The 14,326-nt window shown below is 44.3% G+C and overlaps 1 protein-coding gene across 1 annotated transcript in view; it reads right to left on the bottom strand.

Annotated features, from left to right (window-relative positions):
- Positions 1-12,684: 12,684 nt before the first annotated feature.
- Positions 12,685-14,326, bottom strand: part of LOC126161876 (glycoprotein 3-alpha-L-fucosyltransferase A-like) — a 73,101-nt gene continuing 71,459 nt past the window's right edge. The window contains exon 5 of the mRNA XM_049918050.1: positions 12,685-13,158. Coding sequence (XP_049774007.1) covers positions 12,685-13,158 — 474 coding nt within the window. The remainder of the gene's footprint in view (positions 13,159-14,326) is intronic.

The raw sequence follows: 14,326 nt of genomic DNA, 5'->3' as shown, positions 1-14,326 counted from the left end.
GGTGACATGACACGCCGTTGCTTGGGAACATGAAGTCCATGAATAGCTGCAAATGATCTCCAAGCAGCCGAACATATCCTAGACCCATTTCATTCCATGTAAACTCAGCCCACGCCATTACTGAGCCACCACCAGCTTTAACAAATTGCTTGTTGACAACTTGGATCCATGGTTTTGTGGGGTCGACACCACACTTGAACCCTATCAGCAGCTCTTACCATCTGAAATCGGTACTCGTCTGATCAGGCCACAGTTTTCCAGTCTTTTGCCGGCAGGAGTGGCCGAGCGGTTCTAGGCGCTACAGTCTGGTACCGCGCGACCGCTACGGTCGCAGGTTCGAATCCTGCCTCGGGCATGGGTGTGTGTGATGTGCTTAGGTTAGTTAGGTTTAAGTAGATCTAAGTTCTAGGGGACTGATGACCTCAGAAGTTAAGTCCCATAGTGCTAAGAGCCATTTGAACAATTTTCCAGTCTTTTAGGGTGCAACCGATATGGTCACGAGTCCAGAAGAGGCGCCGCAGGCGATGTGCTGTTGGCAAACGAACTCACGTCGGTCGAATGCCGGCATATCCCATTAACGTCAGAATCTGTTGCGCTGTCCTAACGAATACTTTCATCGTACGTCTCATACTGATGTCTGCGGTTGTTTCATGCAGTGTGACTTGTCTGTTAGCACTGACAACTATACGCAAAAGCCGTTGCTCTACGTCGTTACGTGAAGGCTATCAGCCGCTGCATTTTCTGTGATGTGTGGTGAGATGTAATGCCTATTTTCGGCGCACTCTTAACATTATTGATCTCGGAATATTGATATGATATTGCAGTGCCTGTATTATTCTGATTACGATGCAAATTTCCTTTGGACATGCATGCATGTCCAAAGGAACAGGCACTGCGGCGACTACAGCCGTTATTAAATACATTAAACATATTCGCAATTGCGATTGAGGACTACCATCAGCTGTACACCCGAACGGTACAGCAACTGGAACACCATGATTCTCAGCAACGTACTGAATTTGCTCTTCGGTTTCTGGCACAGATCGAAGTTGAGGACATGTGACCGGGCAATATTTTATGGCGTGACAAGGTACAGTTTACTCTATAAGGTACAGTGAATACACAAACCTGGGGTACTGTCAAACCGCGTGTTGTCCACGAAGAGCTATTACGTTCGCCATTTGTATGTGGTGTGGATTCACAAGCACCTTTGTTCTCGGTCTTCTTTGAAGAAAATGCATCCATAGGGCCTATCAGCTAAACCGTGTCGTCTGCACGTAATTGACACCTTCTTGTTCAGCATGTGATGCCTGCTTTCGAAGGGCGCAACTGGATCAACACCTCACTACGCTCGCCCAGTGAAATATCTGCTTAATGCAACCTTCCACAAACGTGGCCTGTAACACCACCTGATCTGAACCCATGTGGCTTTTGCCTCTGGGGATACCGAACAAGACATGTTCAGTCTCTACCTGATTTGAATGCCACTATACACGAAACACGTTGTTCAGATTCAACCTGAACAACTGCGAGCCACTGTTGATCAAGTCGTTTTAGTGATGCACCATCTCGTCGATGTCTCCGGTTCTCACACTGAACAATTTGTGTAAGCGGCGGTTAATGACCAAATCAACATTATGCCTTTCTGACTTGTCTGATAATTACGTAAGGAAACATTTCTATAGGTCTTTCTTCCATTCAAGCGCCAGATTTGCACCCGGTGGTAAAAACTGGAAATTATTTCTTTTCAAGCGTAAATCGGCTCCGCATTAACGGATCAGAATAACTACCAAATTAACCGACGACGCTTCAGGTGAATTTTGAAGATCAGCTATCGTGACCGCGTTTCAAATGATGACATGCAAGGAAGAACTGGTCCATAAGCCTGCATAAAATCGTCGCTGTTAGAAGATTAAAGGTTGCAGAGCATTTTCTACGTATGAAAGATGGAAGAATTCCCAAATCAGCTCTGCTTTGGAAAACAACAGACGGGTACAGAAGCAGAGCAAGACCTCGTAATACCTGGAAACGAAGTTTTTCAAAATGTTGCATGACTTGGGAGGAAGCTGAAAAACTGACCGCTGAGAGTGTGGTGGAGGGAACTTGTCATCGATACGCTACCTAGCCTTGGTGGAACTAGGTCTGACAAGGAAATATCACCAACTTGACCCCGTACTTCAAAGGAAAAAAGGATAGTTGGAGGATACCAGGCTTAGTAATCAATCCAAAGCGAAGAGTTGAGCCATGATTCTGATAGTATGGAGTTAAGACTGTCTGAAGGTACAGCTTTTAAATTTCGCGCGCACCGGTTGTTTGTTAGTGGCTCCGCCCCACTGACGCTCAATGCCAATGCCCGAGGGCGAAGTGCTGCACAGCAGCGTGAGTAAAAGTTTTGTGAAGTACTGTTGTGACATTGACAACATGCTTTGTTCATAATGTCGAAGAGTGCGGTTTCTAACGTATAGCTTGTGATAGAGATCTCTTTGCTTTGGATATTCTTATGCTGCGATTTACAAATGCATTGTCAATGAATGGAAATAATGAATGTCTCATTAAAAAAGTAACAAAGCTCTGTTTCATTATTAACGCCGCTATTGTGTGTTACTTTCTTTGGATTTTAAAGCTGACAGTGATAAAAAAGAAGTAGGCTACATTTACAGGAGATGCGTTGTTCTCCAAAGTGATTGGCATAGTTAAATTGTAAATCCAAAATAATTAACTTTAGTTCGTAATAATTATTCACTTGCTTAGGTCTATTAAATTTGCTTTTGAGGCATGTACACTACTGGCCATTAAAATTGCTACACCACGAAGATGGCGTGCTACAGACGCGAAATTTAACCCACAGGAAGAAGATGCTGTGATATGCAAATGATTAGCTTTTCAGAGCATTCACAAAAGGTTGGCGCCGGAGGCGACACCTACAACGTGCTGACATGAGGAAAGTTTCCAACCGATTTCTCATACACAAACAGCAGTTGACCGGCGTTGCTTGGTGAAACGTTGTTGTATGCCTCGTGTAAGGAGGAGAAGTGCGTACCATCACGTTTCCGACTTTGATAAAGGTCGGATTGTTGCGGTTTATCGTATCGCGACATTGCTGCTCGCGTTGGTCGAGATCCAACGCCTGTCAGCAAAATATGGAATCGGTGGGTTCAGGAGGGTAATACGGAGCGCCGTGCTGGATCCCAACGGCCTCGTATCACTAGCAGTCGAGATGACTGGCATCTTTCCCGCATGGCTGTAAAGGATCGTGCAGCCACGTCTCGATCCCTGAGTCAACACATGGGGACGTTTGCAAGACAACAATCATCTGCACGAACAGTTCGACGACGTTTGCAGCAGCATGGACTATCAGCTCGGAGACCATGGCTGCGGTTACCCTTGACGCTGCATCACAGACAGGAGCGCCTGCGATGGTGTACTCGACGACGAACCTGGGTGCACGAATGGCAAAACGTCATCCTTTCGGATGAATCCAGGTTCTGTTTACAGCATCATGATGGTCGCATCCGTGTTTGGCGACATCGCGGTGAACGCACATTGGAAGCGTGTATTCGACATCGCCATACTGGCGTATCACCCGGCGTCATGGTATGCGGTGCCATTGGCTGCAAGTCTCGGTCAGCTCTTGTTCGCATTGACGGCACTTTGAACAGTGGACGTTACATTTCAGATGTGTTACGACCCGTGGCTCTACCCTTCATTCGATCCCTGCGAAACCCTACATTTCAACAGGATAATGCACGACCGCATGTTGCAGGTCCTGTACGGGCCTTTCTGGATACAGAAAATGTTCGACTGCTGTTCTGGCCAGCACATTCTCCAGCTCTCTCGCCAATTGAAAACGTCTGGCCAATGGTGGCCGAGAAACTGGCTCGTCACAATACGCCAGTCACTACTCTTGATGAACCGTGGTATTTGAAGCTGCATGGGCCGCTGTACCTGTACACGCCATCCAAGCTCTGAATCAATGCCCAGGCGTAACAAGGCCGTTATTACGGCCAGAGGTGGTTGTTCTGGGTGATGACTTCTCAGGATCTGTGCACCCAAATTGCATGAAAATGTAATCACATGTCAGTTCTAGTATAATATATTTCTCCAATGACTCTGTAAAGAATGGTGTACCAGACAGCAATGTAACACGGCGTAAGAACTGTGCTCGTAAAAATATCATAATCGATCGATAGGAACTGGAGACGAATGTCACTTCTTGTCAGTCACAGTCGGTTTCATACCTGACAGAAGTTGCTGCTGTTAGTGAATGCAGATTCACTCAATAAGTTTGTGAGCGGACATTGCGAAGCGAACTGCATGCGATGGACACTTGGATTCGGATACTTCGCCAGAAGACTATTGGTCAGAGCCGCGCACGTCTTCATGGCCCCAAACAAGATATAATCACGGTTGCTGATGAAGCCGTTTAGTAGGGCCCAAGGAGTCGCGGCTTTCTCCATTTTGTAATCATACAAGGTGGGAAATATACTCACGGCTCAATGAGACGTTTCGTCCGCAATATGTTGAGGTTGTCTGTAGTTCCGGCCAAATGTGGTTCTGCGGTGTCTTGGAGAGACGTGTTTATCGTAATATGACAAGGGTCCACTCAGTGTGGTTAAGGTGAACATGAACCAGGTTGTTTACTGAAATGTTTCACAGCGACCAAGTATAAATCTTTCTTCTACGAGTACATCTTCACGACAAGCAGCTATGCTGTTGACACTGCGGTCTTCTAAAATTTCTACAACCGGAGGTTTAGTGCCTGGTTTGACAAAACCGCAGTCACTCTACAGCATCGCGACAAACCCGCTAAATCACCCGATCTTAATACAAAAGAAAACTCTGGCGTTATTTGGTGCAGCGGATGAAACGCAGCAGTTAGTATCTGCGCAATTTGGTGGCTCTACGGAATGGAAAGCGTCTTGAAAAGAAGACGCGAAATGAACATCAGCAAAAGCAAAATAACGATAATCGAATGTAGCTGAATTAAATCAGGTAATACTGAGGGAATTAGATTAGGAAACGAGACACTAAAATTAGTAGACGAGATCTGTTACTTGGGCAATATAATGACAGACGATGGCACCAAGCAGAGAGGATGTAAAATGTAGACTGGCAATGGCAATAAAGGCTTTTCTGAAGAACAGGAATTTGTTGAAATTGAATGTAGGTTTAAGTGTTAGGAAGTCTTTTCTAAAGGTTTTCGTAGCCTTGCATGGAGCTGAAACATGGACGATATACAGTTTAGTCAAGAATAGAAGTTTTGAAATGCTGTGCTACAGAAGAATGCTGAAGATTAGATGGGTAGATCGTGTAACTAATGAGGAGGTACTGAATAGAATTGGGGAAACAATAAATCTCAACTAAACTAAAGAAAAACTTGACTAGAAGAAGGGATCCTTTGATAGGACATATTCTGAGACATTAAGGCATCATCAACTTAGTACTGGAGGGAATTTGGGGGCGGGGGGGTAAAAATCGTAGAGAGAGACCAAGAAATGAATACAGTAAGGAGATTCAGAAGGATGTAGGTTCCAGTAGTTCAAATTCAAATGGCTCTGAGCACTATGGGACTTAACATCTATGGTCATCAGTCCCCTAGAACTTAGAACTACTTAAACCTAACTAACCTAATGACATCACACAACACCCAGCCATCACGAGGCAGAGAAAATCCCTGACCCCGCCGGGAATCGAACCCGGGAACCCGGGCGTGGGAAGCGAGAACGCTACCGCACGACCACGAGATGCGGTCGTTCCAGTAGTTATTCGGAGATGAAGAGACTTGCACAGTACAGAATAGCATGGAGAGCTCAATCTAACCAGTCTTTGGACAGAAGACCACAAGTACAACAAGGGGATGTAATTATCGATGTGTGACTGCAGTCGAATATGACGTTGTGGACTCTCTTCCTCGCCGAAATGGTACCATTAAGCCGTCTGCACACGGAACGTCCATCCAAACACTGAGCGTTGAGCGTGCCGAGTTTCTGATGTCACAGCGTGGAATAGCACGTTCGGGAGTCTTTCCGTACGTGCAGAGCAATGTGTAGCATATCAGATATCCCGAACGTGCGTTTGAACGTTGACTGATGAGATGGCAGAATGCCACCTACGTCACTTGCACGCCATCTCCCTTCTAGTGCATATGCACAATTGTGAGGCGCCATGTTGGCTTCCAGTTGAAGCCCATATGTATATATGCCGTTTCTGAGCACCAGAAAACTGTAGAGCTCTCGAAAACCCGCCATTAATCGTACGATTCGCGGCAATAAAATGGCGAGAAACGTCATATTCGTGGTAAAAGTATTATTGTAACTTATATATTGTGAGAGTATGCCATTTGAAAGAAACGGCATGTTGAGGATCCATTAAAAACACATTGTTCTTGGTTCAAATTGTTAAAATTAAATTTCAGTTAGTAAGGTAGCTACAAGTAAAGCTTTCAGGACGTAACAAGCTAGATGTGGTCACTAAACAGTCGTAGTCACTAGTGCGCATTGATTGGCGTCACATATTTCTGGCTAAGCTTTGAAATCTTGGTAGTTCGTGTCTCAATACATTCAATTTTTTTGTAGCCTTCATGTTTGCAATAGGTTCTGATACTTTCTTATTGGTTTAGTATAAATATATACTAAAATATTCGATGTCATATAAATGTAAGTACGCTTTTTTTGAGGAGGAGTTTGTTCGATTAGCTTAATTTGCAGGACACATTGCACTACGTGCAGTAGGAAAGTTTGCCTTTTTTTTTTTTTTTTCTTTTAACTTTTGTGATCGATTCTGCTACTGTGTAGGAACATTAACCAAGTAAGACTGACCTTACGGGGTTACTAAAATGTGAGAATGATGAAACAATTTTTATCGTATATGGAGAACTATTGTAAATTTGTATCGCACTATTTTTAATGGAAGTTTTATAGACCGATGTCCTTATTAACTGGACACGGTACTTTCCTTTTCGTCTGATAATATTTTCAGGATACTAAAGTTTATATTTATGTGTACTACAGACAGAACAACCTGACTAGTATATGGACAAGGAAGAAAAGTACATTTTAATAGAGATAATATAGGAATTTTGGGCCCGTCCATTTCGTAAAAGTGAGATTTACGAGCCAAATACAGCCGAGAACTGCCGCTGGAGCTCGTTGCGATTGCGCACCACGTTGAGACCCACGCACCGAAGCACAAGTCGCATCGTTCCTGAGCGTTCAGCAGCACGTTCAACTCGGCAGGCTCAACGTTGACGTTCAACAGCACAGTCCGTTTGCCGACGGCTTTAGCAACCAATCACTATTGGAAGATTCACGTCGCTGTAAGTTAGTGAGTAGTTTAGACGTTGCGTCACGCGACAGATGGTCTCAGAGAGTAAGAACGGTGCGATGAGTGGAGGCCTTACCGTGCTGGAACAAATACAGACCTCACCTGTGCGACTTGCGGCGAAGGAGTATAATTTCCATCATTCATATTTATTCTTTAAATATTAATACGCTTCTCCAGCTGTTCTTCCGACGTTATTTACACTGATAGCTTGTTAATAAGTTTTAATCCACACGTAAAAGACTAAAGACAGATTTAAATTAACTAGTATCGACATACTATGTTCATAAAAAGGAAAGTCCATTGTATTACATAATTAATTGAAATTTTTGTAAGCATATTCTTAGTTATTAACTGAACACTGACTTTCAAAACAACAATAGACTTTTCGTTATCAAATGGTTCAAATGGCTCTGAGCACTATGGGACTTAACATCTGAGGTCATCAGCCCCCTAGACCTTAGAACTACTTAAACTAACTAACCTAAGGACATCAAACACATCCACGCCCGAGGCAGGATTCGAACCTGCGACCGTAGCGTCGAGCGGTTCCAGACTGAAGCGCCTAGAGCCGTTCGGCCACAACGGCCTGCTTTTCGTTATCGATGTCCACAGTATTCCTATTACTCTGTCTACACAAAAATTGTATCTCCCTAGCTCGTGGTCTTTCAGTCCGACCCTTTTGTGTTCTTCTTCAAGGTATAGCCTAAAATATAATAAGGGAAGTCGTAGCTATTCAAAATCATGAAGCTGAAAGTTAGGGGCTTACTTCAGTTTTCATCGTAACGGCGGCAATGAGAACAAAGTTAATTCCATTGCACACTTCTAGCTTTCAACTGTTATCATGACTTTAATGAAAAGGGGCTAAGGTGTTAATCAGAACACTGGGAGGAGTTGTGGTCTAAATAACAATATATTTATTCATACTTAACATCACAAGACAAAAGAATGACTAATGAAATGTCACACACACATTTTTATTTGACAAACGCTTTCACCAATATGCGGCCTATGGTGAACAAAGTGATCAGCTGGCGATCATCACTCGACACTAACCAGAACTACTCACATTACCTGACTTCATACACGTGAATCCGTGGTATGGTCAAAAAACTACGCAACTATCAAGCATCTATACTCAACTATTCCATAGAGAAAAATATGGCTCCGAAGAGTAGGGTGCTGCGAAGCATATATTGGAGCCCTACGCCGTAGCAGCGATTACTTTACCCTCCTGCTGGTCAGGGCGCCACACCACGATGCGCTCAGCGACTTACGTCATGGACGGCAGCAATCTGTTATTAATGGAGCACGACCGAAAAATGCGTGTACGCGGTATCGCGTACGGCTAATTCGGACGTAGGTACTTCCCTATGAGCCTCTGAAACCCCGGTGGATTCCAGTGTGCAGGTGGACCCGTTTGCTGGTCTGCCAAACCAATTTGACTCCGTGGCATGACTATGCGTGGTGGAATATGTCAAATGTTTAGATGGCCGACTCAAAACAAATAAGTAAACCCACGCATCACTTGTTGTGTGCATGATGCTAGGAGCAGTACCTCTCATGGTTCAGATGGTGACTGGCACAGGCTCTGTGGCACACTAGTAAAGGACACAAGTCTCACCGTTTAGGTAAAGACCTGCAGTTCTTTACTAGCGAAGTGCCAGTGTAAGAGTGTCATCTTCTCTTTCTCTCCACTTTCCTCGCCAGCTCGGTAGCCTAGCACACTTGCATCTTAGACTACTCCCACTTTAGCCAAGCCAATCACGAGCTGGAGCACGGCACTCGAAGCAGGGAGACTGCCCCTTGCTCTGCACAAACAGATTTGACCAATCAGCGACTTCGGCCGGCCGGAGTGGCTTAGCGGTTCTAGGCGCTACAGTCTGGAACCGCGCGACCGCTACGGTCGCAGGTTCGAATCTTGCCTCGGGCATGGATGTGTGTGATGTCCTTAGGTTAGTTAGGTTTAAGTAGTTCTAAGTTCTAGGGGACTGCCGACCTTTGAAGTCAAGTCCCATAGTGCTCAGAGCCATCTGAACCATTTGAACCAATCAGCGACTTTAAAAATTAATTGAGCAAAAAAAGGAAAAAGATTCAACTTCACGGCCTCTTTCCCACACGTTTATGCTATGTCTTTTGCTAATAGTAGCATGACCTGGATGGAACCACAGCCCTCCATAAAAAAATCCTTATCTGCCCTGTTGCATCCATTTAGAGCTTTACAAACAACGGCCATAAACTCCCTAAAAGCCTCGTGCCTTCTCAAATATGTTTTGTAGCAGAGGTAAGACGTCTGGGCGCCACTGACATGTCCCATGGAAATTCGCCGAAACGCACAGACATCTCATCGGCTTCCTGCTTAACAAGGGCCCATACTCTGCTTTATTGCCATAGCAGCGGCGACTTCTCAGCGCTAGTCAGCCTACCTGGACGCGGCCGCCGACCGACCGGCAACATCCAACGTGTCTGCACAATGAGACCGAGGAACTCCGCAGTCCGCAACGTTTTCACCTAGGTTCTGCAAAAAAACTGTCCCCTCGGCCTTCAGGCGCCGTACACTTTTACTGCAGTCGTTTAAATCGGCACCCTCTTCTTTTGAACACAGCTAAACCTATCGCTATTCCTTCACTAGAGCACACAAGCAAGAGTATTAACTACTGCCGCGCAGGATTAGACGAGCGGTCTAAGGCGCTGCAGTTATGGACTGTGCGGCTGGTCCCGGCGGAGGTCCTAGTCCTCATTCGAGCATGGGTGTGTGTGTTTGTCCTTAGGATAATTTAGGTTAAGTAGTGTGTAAGCTTAGGAACTGATGACCTTAGCAGTTAAGTCCCATAAGATTTCACACACATTTGAACATTTTTTTGTTAATTACTGCCAGCCATTTCATCCTATGAATGAAGTCAGATCGTATCCATGTATAGCAACCAAGTAAGAAAAATCAACTTCCCTAAGAACATTACGAAGTATAATACCATATCAGAAGTGAGAGTGCTCTAGAATCTCTCGCCGTTTACACTTAGACAAAACTAAGCGAAAGAACCACGCCAATAAACAGTGTTTATACAGTCTCTGTTGGCCCCAATAACTTTGCTACTATGACATTTTGTTTTCCACTGCTGACAGCATCACCGACCTAGCAGTTGTAGCACTGAAGTTACTCGGTATGCATAAGTTATTGCAAATAAACGATTTGCAACATTTAAACATGGATGTGCCCAAAATGAGAACCGAGTGAGTTTGCGCAGTGGCTGCCACACTGGACTCGCATTGGGGCGGACGACGATTCAATCCTGCGTCCGGCCATCCTGATTTAGGTTTTCCATGATTTCCCTAAATCGCTCCAGGCAAATGCCGAGGCGGTGCCTTTGAAAGGGCACGGCCACTTCCTTCCGTGTTCTTCCCTAATCCGATGATACCGATGACCTCGCTGTCTGGTCTCCTTCCCCCAAAAAAAACAAGGCAACCCAACCGAAAATGAGAATTCACGGAATGTTGTTACTTTCTTCTGTCATTTCTATGTTATTGAAACATTTGTATATTACAGATATAATTATTTGAATTCTCAGGTCATTTGAAATGCATCCTTGATAAAGTGCATTGAAAAACAAATTTTGTGTTAATGATGACAAATTAACTTTTTCTATGTGGATGCCATGTATCATGTACAAAAACCTCTGATGCAAAATGTTTTACATTACAAAATCTGCAGTATAAATTCATCAAACCGCAATTGTAACTGTCAAAATTATGTGGAATTACCTAAAGAGCACATTTAAATGTATTGTTCTATAAAATAGTTGCGCTATCATTAGGAATCTCTACATTTCCGCTATTTTCTTTACACAAAGATTGCGTTTGTCTAACTCTGCGTCTTTCACTCTGACCCGTTAGCGTTCTCTTCCTAGGTATAGCCTAACACAAATATAATTTCCATACAATGAGGGAATTCGGATGTCGTAGTTGTTCAAATGAAGAAATGAAAAATTAGGAACTTGCTTCAAATTTTCTGGCAACAGTGGCAAATGACAACAAAGTTATTCTTTCAGAAAAGTAAGCGAAATAACGACGCCAGTGTACAACATTATTTACAGACTTCGATACTATGATTTTTGATTTCCACTGTTGTTGACGTCATCGAACTAGTAGTTGTCGCATTGTATCTGCTTGGCATGTGTGTGTTACTGCAAATGAACCATGTGAACATGAAATTCTCTAGAATGCATGTTCACCAAACGTTGTTACTTTCGTGTGTCATTTCTACCATAGCATCTGAGGTTGATCAACGCGTTTTTGATTTGCTCAATTTGTGATGTTCTTTGTCGTGATTGAAACGTTCAACTGTTCTGAATTTTTTTGATAATTTGTTTTTTTGCACGTTCAAACCGCATCTACAGATTTTCGCCCCGTTCAGATAATTCCTTCATAACGCGCCGTTGTTTTTTTTTATTGTCTTAGAGTGTATTACAAGTTTCCTAGGAGTGATTATTTCATGTCCAGTGCTCTTATTTTACAAATGCATATCACTCATGACTTCAGCAGTAACGACGGCAGGTATAAATAAGAAGAAAATACTTTTGTGTAGATTTATCACAACATATATTAAAATGAATAGTGATATTGCAAAATACTGATTTATGGTACATACATTGTTTCTCTTCGAACATGGCGCAGTATAAAAACTTATTGTGAGGATATACGTTGAGTACATCTGTTAGTGAAGAGGAGGTTTTTACATCATCTCAAGAATAGTTATAGAACAGTGAAATGCATTTTTCCTCATTTTTTAACAGTACGTAACAGCAGTTCGGGGGAAAGTTTCACAACAATCATCCACAAACAGTATGAGACATCATTATGAAATCAAAATGCAAGACGTAGTAATCAAGCCTCATTACCCCCTCGAAAAAATAAAGTTACTAAATTAATTTTTATACGTTTGCGAAGGTGCATGTCGGCAGGCGTACTACACATTAAAATCACCGGGCCACAGAAGCAACGCAGTGTGATGTTAGAGCAGGCAAAATAACACGACAAAAATGATAAAAGTGTCATATCGTGAGCTAATTCGTCTTCTGCAACAGCGGAAATGCTGCGGCGGTGTCAGGCGTGCACAGGCACCTAAAGGAAGCGTCTGGATTGGCCTGAGAAATCTGCAACATTTCCGCTGATGCAGGAAACGAATTACCGCACGATACGATATTTTATCGTTGTTTTGCGTCCTCTAGCGTCACACTACGGTACTTCCGTGGTGATGGGATTACATGTACAGATGCTGCAGAGATGTACCTGGAAACAAACAAAAAAAATCAGTTAAGTAATTTTATTTTTTCGGGATGATAATCAGAACTATATTCCTGTCACACTTCAGCCGTCCGTCCAGAGGCGTTCGGCGCAGGTGCCGGGCCCGTCCCACCACTCGTTTATGTCGGGGTACCACTTGGTGGGGTACTCGTCGTGCAGGAGCGCACACAGCCGGCAGAAGAAGTGCGTGTTGATGAACTCGCCGGTGCCCTTCCACGCGAAGTAGGCGTTGTACTGGTCGTCGTGGGCGTCCAGGAAGAGGAGGTAGCGGGCCAGCTCCTCCGGGGATCCGAAGTGCTCGGCCAGCAGGTAGGAGCCGCGCGGCGCGCTCAGCGCGTAGTCTGCCGGGCGCGCGCCCAGCGCCACGGGCAGCACCTGCCGCGACAGCCCGTTCACGAACAGCTTCTCCGTGATGTAGTCGCGGCAGTTGCAGTTCTCGAACGACAGGTAGAACTTGTAGTCCCTGTCCACCATCTCGGGGCACCTGGGGTCCTCCCTCGGACACTCCAGCTTGCCACACATCCCGTATATGTCAACCTGAAAATTTATTTCTCACATTGACGCCTAGTATCTGGGTAGCTTAACCCTGTCGTGGTCGATACTACACTGGTTACCACAAAAGCAATATGCCGTTTTGAGCGTTAGGACGTCTGTATCTCACATCTGTCTAATGCTAAAATGTGGTCTGGTGCTTTCGAAACTTGGAGAAAAATATAACGGACCACAGATGGATATACAGGGTGGTCTATTGATACTTACCGGGCCAAATATCTCACGAAATAAGCATCAAACGAAAAAACTACAAAGAACGAAACTTGTCTAGCTTGAAGGGGGAAACCAGATGGCGCTATGGTTGGCCCGCTAGATGGCGCTGCCGTAGGTCAAACGGATATCATCATCGTTTTTTTATAATAGGAACCCCCATTTTTAGTACATATTCGCGTAGTAAGTAAAGAAATATGAATGTTTTAGTTGGATCACTTTTTTCGCTTTGCGATAGATGGCGCTGTAATAGTCACAAACGTATAAGTACGTGGTATCACGTAACATTCCGTCAGTGCGGACGGTATTTGCTTCGTGATAAATTACTCGTGTTAAAATGGACCGTTTACCAACTGAGGAAAAGGTCGATATCGTGTTAATGTATGTGATCAAAATGCCCAACGGGTGTGTGCTATGTATGCTGCTCAGTTTCCTGGACGACATCATCCGAGTGTCCTGACCGTTCGCCGGATAGTTACGTTATTTAAGGAAACAGGAAGTGTTCAGCCACATGTGAAACGTCAACCACGACCTGCAACAAATGATGCCAAAGTAGGTGTTTTAGCTGCTGTCGCGGCTAACCCGCACATCAGTAGCAGACAAATTGCGAAAGAATCGGGAATCTCAAAAACGTCGGTGTTGAGAATGCTACATCAACATCAATTGCACCCGTACCATATTTCTATGCACAGGGAATTGCATGGCGACGACTTTGAACGTCGTGTACAGTTCTGCCACTGGGCTCAAGAGAAATTACGGTACGATGACAGATTTTTTGCACGCGTTCTATTTAGCGACGGAACGTCATTCACCAACAGCGGTAACGTAAACCGGCATAATATGCACTATGGGGTAACGGAGAATCCACGATGGCTGCGACAAGTCGAACATCAGCGAACTTGGCGGGTTAATGTATGGTGCGGCATTATGGGAGGAAGGATAA

This window comes from Schistocerca cancellata, chromosome 1, assembly GCF_023864275.1.
Source record: "Schistocerca cancellata isolate TAMUIC-IGC-003103 chromosome 1, iqSchCanc2.1, whole genome shotgun sequence".
Lineage (NCBI taxonomy): Eukaryota > Metazoa > Arthropoda > Insecta > Orthoptera > Acrididae > Schistocerca > Schistocerca cancellata.
Note: the sequence above shows the minus strand (reverse complement) of the source record. Positions and strands in the feature narration are given on the sequence as shown.